General features: G+C 44.0%; 1 protein-coding gene across 1 annotated transcript; it reads left to right on the forward strand.

Annotated features, from left to right (window-relative positions):
- Positions 1–8,161: 8,161 nt before the first annotated feature.
- LOC135374689 (uncharacterized) lies at positions 8,162–8,967 on the forward strand. Its single transcript, XM_064607613.1, has 2 exons — positions 8,162–8,205; positions 8,292–8,967. Exons 1-2 carry the CDS (start codon positions 8,162–8,164, stop codon positions 8,965–8,967), a joined length of 720 nt encoding a protein of 239 aa, XP_064463683.1.
- The last annotated feature ends 1,314 nt before the right edge of the window (positions 8,968–10,281 follow it).

Here is a 10,281-nt window from a genome sequence, read left to right on the forward strand (position 1 = left end):
ATGCGCCAAGCACCCGTGTAATGTTGGTGAAATCCATTGTTACCTACAGAGGAGCCTTGACAAGTTGACAATGAAGTTAGTACCACACTACTCTGTGACTCTATTCGATATAAGGACATTCTGTACACTTCGCACGTGCACTACAGAGACGTAAGCAACGGGTGTTATACGAGATACGCTCCATTTATAGACGAACATGGTATATTATATACATACGATTCCATCATAATATTCCACACTATTGGATTCGAGGAAAACGTCCCGTCCAGCAGCACGTCCACCGACTAGGACTTTAATTTCTCTTCTTTTTTGTGTGAATTATGCTTCCTTTTTTGTTCTGAGTTGAGAGCAGGACACAACACACATAGACCTTGTTTTCTTGAAAGGACAGCTCCTTGTCACGCGGTCTGCAATGGCTTTGCCAATAACTGGGACGAACACAGCGCTAAAAGCGACAGTCTGGAGCTCCGGAGGGTGTTGGGATTGCTGCTGCATTCGATTGTGCTCACACGTATGCCATCCACATATACTACGAAGGGCGAAAGCTTTGCCGTTTTGGGGGAGAAAAGAAAAATATTCAAACCCTAAGGTTTACCCATAGCCGATTTCGATTTCTCCGTGTCGTCACCGTTGTTCCTAACGTTACAATTGTGCAAGACAACACAAAAACAGTCTGCGATTGGTTGAAGCACGAAGTGAGATCTTCACGTGGGACTTGACCCAGTTGGGATTGGTGATTTGGTTTAATAAATTATGTTATTTCAAACTATGTAGCGTGTGACATTTGCTATGCAGGTGTTCCACTTGAACTCAGAGAAACGCGCCTGAAAAATGTTTATTTTCAGTTGACCAAATCTATTTAATTTAACACATTTAGTTGTCACTTCAAACGGCACTGGCCTCCTGAAAAACGACACGCACGTTGTGTTTTCCTCCTTGATCCCACTATGCACGAATCAACACGTATGCCCGATCCCTCAACAAAACCGTCACATATGCAGTAACCAGTCATTGCTAATAAAAAGCAGGAATGTCATGTGTATTGAAAGTACGGGGACCAGGTACGGCGACGCACAAAGCACAACACACCACCCGCCGAGAGGAGCCGAGCAGACGCCGCAAGGGCAGGAAGAGGACGCACCAGTCGTCACGACTGTTCGCAATGCGGCTTTTACCCGGGGGCAAAAGACGCAAGTTAAAAAATACATTCAACACAATTACATTACAACTCATTACACAAATACATTCAATACATTTGAGTCACATATAAACGGAATATTTTGCATGGTGCATTGGAAAGATATATGTAATTACCTGATGAGCCCTATTTACCTAACATCAAGGGGTCGAGAGTGTCCCTTTAACACTTAGGTCCCACTATCGTCCTTCTCCTCCTAATCTCCAATGACTTCGCTAAGGGCGGCACCGCCCGGTGTTTAGAGGAGTCGTATATTAAAAGGGAGTATGGCGATTGGGAAGAGTCACAAAAAGACGCTTGGCCTGTCAATCACAGTTTCGCGCCTCTGATTAGTTTGCTTTTTACCAAGTGGGCCGCCATGACACCTTAATGCCACCTAAAATGACGACGAAAAAAACGCAGTGAAGCGGGGATCTCGTTGCAAAAACGCACGTTGCAATTACTCCGCACGAAACCCTGGCCAATCGCCCTGTGTGGCTGGTGGCCACTGTTCTTAGTGGTGGAAGAAGAAGAAGAAAAATGTTCAAGGACTACTCTTACATTACGCTATGTACATCGTCATATACATTTCTCGGAATTGGGCTTCAACTGATGATCCTGTATCGATATCTAACCGTCTAATCTGTCGCCGGTGTTAGGCCTAGCGAACACGGCGATCCGATCGCTGCGATCACAGCGAAATCAGAACAAAAAGAGCACTTTCCTGTTCAATCTCACTGTAAAAGAAGTTAAGGGTTCTGGCACGCATCTCATGGGCTCGCGGTGTTGGCATTCTGCCGCCATTGTCTTTTCCTTGCCATTAAAGGGACTCTGACCAGAAACTGTGGGAGCTCTTTCGTACCTGTAGTCGATAAAGCACCCAACAAGGACTCTCCATGCGAAAATTCACGCATTAAAACCCCACGGTTTCTCTAAACTCGAATTTTAAACATTCGACTTAATCCGAGTGCAGCACGCCTAGCGTCAAACCGAGAAAACATACGTTTATATAGAATATCCACCCCGGTCCACCATCAAGATGACGTCAACACGGGGGCCACTCGCAACACCCACAATTGGCTCAAACGCGTCACGTGGTCACGCAATATCTGTCAATTTCCTTCATGAAATGGCATTTCTACGTTAATATGTTTTTGTTACGGAGCCTCAAAAAGAAAAATATACCCTGCATTTATCACCTGCAACAGTTTCTACGATTTTCTTTTCAATCTGTACACGGCGTTCGATATATGCTTCCGTATCCGGTCAGCTGTAATGGATGCCGTATGCCGAGCTTGCGAACTGCGAACTTGTGTGACTCCCGGTTCATCCTCTTTGTTCGGGTCATTGGGTTGGTGTTAGAGTTGGTCACCATATTCTGAACGTTTCACCTATCGTTGCGGTGTACTGTTCTTGATCTGCTGCGAAGCGACGAACCGCAACGGCAGTCACTCGCCTCAGCGAACTTCTGTCTGCTGCATCTCAAAGGAGCATGGGGACCTGATGATACCTTCAACTAAAGAAACCAAATGTGCTCTCGTGTGGTCCTGACGGAAAAGTAGTATCAACAAGGTTAGCACATTTATTTTTCAGTTCCAAGTCTACGTACTGAAAACCATGCAGGTGCAGTCGATCATTCTCGTAGCTGTTGTGTAACGCGTATGCTTTCTTACATATCCCACAGAACCGTCCACTTTTTCGACCAAGTTATCGTTATGAGATCCTTCTGATGGCTTCTTACTAGGCTATGCCGCTCCGAAGCATTGAGATAACGAAGCGTCGTGGTAGCTGCACCTCTGCCTTCGAAAGATGAATCAGTCATTCCACACTGTGCTTACTGGCTTTGTGTAGAGTCTGGCAAATCCGACAGACTTGGACTGCCTTTTTCAAGAAAGTTTGAAATGTAAGTATGTGTATATTGGTTTCACATATCCACCACATATTGAGCGTGTGTATGATTGTACTTTATATGCTACAGCGTATCAGCGTACATTATTATTCAACACGTAGTGTGGCAAACTCGACATCAGTCACACAAAGCCAACAATTGCCTTTTCTTCAATTGCTTATTTTTATCATATCATGTTTTTGTCTATATCTCAATTTACCAACCAACAAAGTATATTATTTTAGTATAATCGTCTGATATTTAACAAGTCACAGTTTTACCATGGTTTTGGCACACTATAGCCCGAGTTGCTTATGCGTCATTAAATTGAATCATCGTCATCTTCAACTGCCATTATTCAATTGAAGTGCCAGGTGGATATAATGATATGGCAAGATATATTTTTTTGCTGTCATCCTGGAATTGCTCATTTCAGAAGAATAGTCACCGTGAAGTTTGTTTTCGTTTTCAGAAACATGAAGAGGACTAAAACCAAACAGTTTTCTTTCAGAGCATCCCTTCTGCACCTGCGTTTCAATCCCAATCTGTATTACAAGAATGACAGACCACTCAACAGAGATGAACATCTGAAAGTGAAAGAGCTGGAATGAAGATACGTTAATCTGTGTCAAAGGTTCTTAGTATGTGTGCGAGTCGAGGACATAGGTCTCAAGCTTATTCCTGTCTTCAGAAGAGGTGACAACTATGCTCCTTCTATCTATAAACCAGCTCCACTTTTTAGGGTTCCCTGTAAACTAATGGAGCACATCATGTACTACCACGTTGTCAACTAAGTTGACTCTGTCAATTTCTTTTTTTAAATTCCAGCATGGCTTTAGAAAAGGGTATTCAGGCAAAACTAACGTAGTGGAATTCGTTCACAGCATTTCAAACTGTCTTGATTTCTGGGTCCATGTAGATGTAGTATTCTTTTTATTTTGTAAGGGCTTTTGACACTGTGCTCTACGCTCACGTGTTGGCCAAAGTAGCCTAATTAAAATTTGATCCTGCTACCTGGATATGCAGTTTCTCAACTAACCGTAACTGTGGCGACAACTCGTGAGGAGAACCTATCATATCGCCACCATGCAGCATTTGTTATATTACAATCGCTTCACATTTTAATCTAGTCAAAAGCAAGGCCTTTTGGTGATCGGTCTTGTATAATTACGTGCCCCTCTGTTATGTAACACCACACTGGGTTCTTCAACCTATGAGAGAGAAATAAATATATTGCCAAGTAAATTGTCTACAAGGCTCGTTATTCCATTTCGCCACACTACCACAAGCAATTGTTAGAGTAGTGGCCCAGGGTACGAAGCTCGCCACTAATCATCATTCAAACAAAGTTCATAACGTAAAATGCTTTACTCAGAACACTGGCTTAACACAACAATTAAGAATAAAGAGAGTAAACGTTTCATTGCCTATCCAGGTGGCATCATCCCTCCAACAGAGAACAATCAAAAACAACATCAAAGGAGTCAAATCGGTGGTCCGCATTCCTTTCATCCAATGTATTTCATACGCTATTTGGAGGGCACTGTGCCCATCAGGCATTTTGACTGTGCATATCAAGTTGAGTGCATAGAATCTGATGCAACCTACATTGGCGAGATAGACAAAAGACGTGGGACAAGACTAAAACAGCCAGTTGCCAGGGCTACTAATGCTTAGCTTAACTAAACAGGACCGAATCAGTCTCTACCACTGCTGTCCTAAGGGACATATATTTTGATGGTGCAGTAACCTTTGCTCATGACTAGCGATGGGACCCTAGAAAGTTCTTAGAATCCTGCTTTATCAGGCGTGATGCTTCAGCCTGTAATACATACCGTGGCCACCTATCGGATGTGTAAGATTCCCTCTTAGATAGGCTGATGTGCTCATCTTTGGCCTCTGTTGTACTGATGATGCCACCTGGATAGGCGACAAAACGTTTACGCTCTGTTTTTATTCGTTGTGTTGAGCGGTGTTTGCAGTAAAGGACGCTACATTATGAGGTTGTCACCCGGCTTTTGGAATATATTTTCAAATAAAGTTGTTGTTTTACAAAGCTCAATACATTGCAGAAATCATTCTTGTTGCCTATTGTTTTGGGGGTGCCATTCTAGCAGTCACATGAAGCACTGAAGGGCCAATTTAAAAAGTAAAGGCAGTCTGATTTATGTTCTTGCCGACATGGCACAGCGTATGTACGAGGTAGTTCCATTTCAGAAGCCTGAGAACACTCAAAACAATTAGTGTGCTAGCATCAGATATGGTGTACAGCATTACATATTTGCTTTTGCTAGGGCAACTAAGAAGGGTGGATAGAAAGGCAGTTACAACCTGTTTCCACAAAAGACACTCAGATTCATTAGCAATTTCCTCTAAGAGAGCCAATGCTTTTTCTAGATTACTAGAACATGGGTACCTGGTTATAAATAACAAGAATTCATCTACCAGAAGTCAGTGTTTCACACACCCTGCTTTCCATCAACACTATTAAAAAGTGTGACCCCCAAACCTACACAAAATTCCTGGAGAGTCTTTACTGGACACTGTTGCTGTCCCTCTCACCAGGTGCTCTCTATGAACCCGATTCACAGTTCTGGATGCACTGCCTGAGCTAACTTCAGCATGCTTTCCCAACACGAATGGTAACTGCTATGAGGAGTGTTGTACTTACTGAAAGCAACATGAAATGCTGTACCTTGACAGGTAACGTTGATATCCTTCTTAAGACCGTAGAGAGATGTTACTTGCTCCCTTTCTTCCAAATCTTACTATCAGACGCAAGCCCACTTGCCACCAAGCCAATGAGATGTGCCTCACAGTCAGTGCAATCAAGGGCATCAATCACTGAGGCTCAGAAAAGCTGTTTTCCATCGGGATCTGATCCAGCACTGAGCCGTGAGTAGCCCCGTGAAAGTACCAGGGTTTCTTCGAATTTTAGATGTGCCAGCATTTGTTTTCCTCCCCTCCTTCTTTTTATGTAGTAGCTGATTACTTTAGCCTTGTACTGCTTTGGAGATTGTGGAGATGATGTAAGAGGTGGAACTAGGCTTTATGCAAAATGAGGCAAAGTGTGACTATGTACAAATCTTCTGAGAATGTCTATGTATCATTCACACAAAGAGAGGATACGTGTTACATCTTTTTCCGGTTTTGATATGCATTTATTTATGAATATGTCTCAAAGGCCATTGCAGGCATTACATGAGGGGGGACATCAACATGGGTCACTTAACAAATACGGAAGTTACAAGGAACATACATATTTGGAAGACAAGACTCTATTTTTTGTTCGTTCATCAGTCTTGCTCAAGAAATTGTTCACTGTAGCAATGGTACACAATGTCACGAAAGGAGTGCTCATCTATCGTTCCGCAAGACTCATTAAAAAGGACTAGTGTTGTGTTTCAACACAACATGTTGAACTCATGAACCATGCATCATCCTGAGAGCTATAGATCATCCTAAATACAGATGCTGAATTATTTTAAATGTGATAGACGAGCTGTGCGAAGAGGTACCTCCAGTTAGGATCTTGGGTACTTGAAGCCTGTGGCATTTTCTGTGGGAAAGGCTTGCCAGACCCTCTTCACTGCACAGGCTGGGATGACCATGATCTTGTTTTTTCCAAGCTTGTGCCATACTCACCTTGCAAACTGGCGATACGCAGTGTATCTGCATCGTCTACACAGATGTACATAAAATATAGTTTAGGCAAATAGGTAACCGGTTACAGTACAGTGTGTGTGCATTGTCATTTCTACATGTACCTGAGAGTAACTGCAGTTTACCTGCCCACACCTTGTACATTACTACACATGCTGTGTTCTTTTAGAACCCAAAATTGTTTTGCTTTTCACTGAATCGACAATCAAGAACACTCAATATCGCTAAAAACCTACGCTAAAACCTTATGCACAGGGCAATACATAAAAACGTGACTCAGGACACAGCACACTGACAATTACAAAACTGCCTATATTGATTTTCTCCAGTTCAGAGTCGTGTACTGTATAGCCTTTTTATGTGCTGCGCCCTGTACTGGAGTTTTTAACGACTCTATTGCAGGACCAAACCAGTTTTGGGCGCCCAAATTTTAACATCGTTCGACAAGGACACATGTGACTTACTTGTGAATACAGTCGCTCATAGGTTCGCGCTGCCCACGGAGTTCAATATGCGACCTTCAGGACAGTCATATTGAAGAATAGAAGTTGGAAATCTTTGTGGGTTGTAATGCACTAATACTGCAGTCATTCGGCAGTGTTTTCGAGCTCCTGGCAGCACAAGCATTCGATCTCCTTCGGCATTATGACACACCAGCCACACCGGCACCATGAACAGCAAGTGCGCATTAGATATCAGAACACGAAATTTCTGAGAACGTTTACATGTTCGATCACAGTGTGCGTTAAAAAACTCATCGCTTACCTGAAGACAGTCGACTCATGCTGTTTGCTTCATCTGTAACTGATGTTCGTAGAGCTCTAACTTCGTCTCGCATTCGCGGCATCGGCGACGTTTCGAAAGCCTACCGAGCTGTTCAGCACGCAGAATTTTCTTCTCGATGTCTCGATCGCAGAAAGGTCAGAAAGAAGTTCCGGGCTCGAAGTCTCCGCATTTCTGCCTTCGACGTCCATATTGAAGATCGCTTTCCGGACGGATGCCGGCGCTCTCACAAACTCACTAACAACAGAACTTCCGGTCCGGGCGCCCAATGAAACGTGGCCCTCGTGACTTCGTCACACACACGGAAATTGGCGGATGTCCACTGCAAAGAGGCTAGATTTCGGCCCCGATTGCGCGAGTTGAGGGGGAAAAGCGAAGCCGGTTTTCAGCTCCCTGTTTGGCAAACTTTGCCTCCGCGCACAGCCAAAACATTTCGCGTGTGGCTTGGAGGCATATTATACCTTCGTAATAGATGCAAACGAAATATTTGTCGAACTTCTGGTCAGAGTCCCTTTAAACACTAGGCACTCCACCCTTACGGACGTGTCCTCCATCTCATTTAATATTGGTGCCGAAACCCGGGACCCTCTCGGTCAACATACTGCTCAGAAGAGAGGATCTACAGGGTGCTACAGCCTCGGTTGGCAGCTATGGAAGGCATGGAGCGGCTCAAGAAGCAACGGAAGTCCGAAAGGTCAGCGGTTAGTCGCACTATCTCCGACATCAAGATTATTTTGGCTGTGACAGCTTCATTGTTGATCAGCTCAATTTTAAATACAGCTTTCTGGAAGGCAAAGCGAATACTCTGTTGCAATTGAACCGCGAGATCCAGGCTGTCGCCCCTGAGGATTTACTGGAAGCCGAATGTGACGACTGCGACAGGTATCTTGAGCCCATAACAGAAACTGCCGTGCTTGTCAGAAGTGCTCTGGCCTCAATCGTGTTGCTATCGCCTGCTTTACCGTCGAGCACAGCCAGTACTACTACACAGCCACAGTCATCGGTCGACACCGCCAACTCCTTGCACACCCCCAATGTATTGGGCGACGGAGCAAGTTTGCCGAAGCTAAGGATCGATAGTTTCAATGGTGATGTCTCCATGTGGCAAGGATTTTGGGACCAGTTTCGTGCGAGCATACACGACAACCCCCGACTTTCTGCTGTCACGAAGCTCAAGTACCTGGTGTCTCTTCTCACAGGACCGGCGGCTCGATCCATCGCAGGTTTGGCAATCACCGACGCCACTTATTCAACAGCAGTCGACATGCTAAAGAAGCGATTTTGTAGGGATGACCTTCTGATCAGCCAGCATCTAGACTCGCTTTTCGACATCAAAGGTCCCAAGTCTATGGATGACGTGGCCGGGCTGCGAACTCTGTACGACGCGGTATCCATTTGCATTCAGGGATGGCTGCTGCTGCATCGTGGAACCATAGTGTACATGTCGCGAGTATGACGCTATATCTAAATCATTGCTGTTCCTTTACTCACGACAAACAATACAGTAACAGTCTGAGATGCTCTTCGACAAACTTTGTTGCGGCAAACACTTTCTTTGCAAGTTTAGTTATCAATGACGCATGTTTGAACCACATTGCAGAGAACGTTGAAGCCTGTTTTTTTATAAGCATGTAAAATAACTCAGTTATCGTCGCGTTGCATATAACTCTCTGCGTGTATTGCATTTTTACGCCGATGTTAGTTGTCCTTGTTTTATGATAACGTGTAAAACTTTGTCGATGCTTCCATGTTATGTTTTGTTCTCTTTTCTTCTGTTTGACGTCCATGTAGTTATCAGTGCTTTATGTTAAGGTGTAAAACTGTTACTGCCGTGTTATTCCTCTGTTCTCCTAGAGTGATACTCTATTTTTGAAGAAAGTGTCGTAGGTGGAAAGTGTTACAGGGCTAACGTTTCCGATTGCCACAGTGTTGTGCAACGTGCATGTTACAAAAACACTGATGACTTGACTCGCTAATAAACACTAATTATAATTAGTGAAAGCCAAGGAGCAGAAGGGGTGGGGTGGGGCAATCGGCTCATCGTAGACACAGGCGTCGTCACGACTATAGCCAACGAGCAGGAGACAAAGGTGATATACTGATTGGGTCAATCGGGGAGGCTGATCGTGTCAATGTTTTTTTTTTCTGTTTCATTGTGTAGTTAGTTACTATATTACAGTTGTCAGACCGACGACATGAACTAGTAGATTCCCATTACATAAAGTAAGTGGGTGGATGGTGTCGCTATGTCATCTGTTGCGTATGTATTTTCATTTTCAAAAGTTAAGCCAAACGATATGCTCGGTTGGTTATTTTTTATTCAGGAGGGATTTTTTCTAAAAAAAAGTTATTACTTCAACGTAAATTTTGTTATTGCACTTGAGTTCTCCGCTAGGCTGCCATACTCTCGAAGAAAGTATGCATACAACATGATGATTGATTACCTAAAATTTGTTAATAAATTCCCGAAATAGGCAATTTCGGGAGGCGAGATAGCAGAACGGAAGACAATCCTCGTTGAAAGCCATTCTAGCCTTTAAAAACCCAGACAAAAAGCGCGTGCAGTGAAATATCCAGCGCTAAATTTCGGTATGCAAATGAGCACATCACCCTCGCAAACAGAGGGAGTATCTGGAGAGGAAAGCGGTTTATTGCGTTATTATAGCTTGCCACCTACTACAATCATCTCCATCGCTCCAAATCACGTGTCCCTCTGACGTCACAAGACCGCCGCGCGTTTCCTTCCAGAGACCGTGGCCCCCCTGCGCGA

This window comes from Ornithodoros turicata, unplaced genomic scaffold, assembly GCF_037126465.1.
Source record: "Ornithodoros turicata isolate Travis unplaced genomic scaffold, ASM3712646v1 Chromosome99, whole genome shotgun sequence".
In the NCBI taxonomy this organism is placed as follows: domain Eukaryota; kingdom Metazoa; phylum Arthropoda; class Arachnida; order Ixodida; family Argasidae; genus Ornithodoros; species Ornithodoros turicata.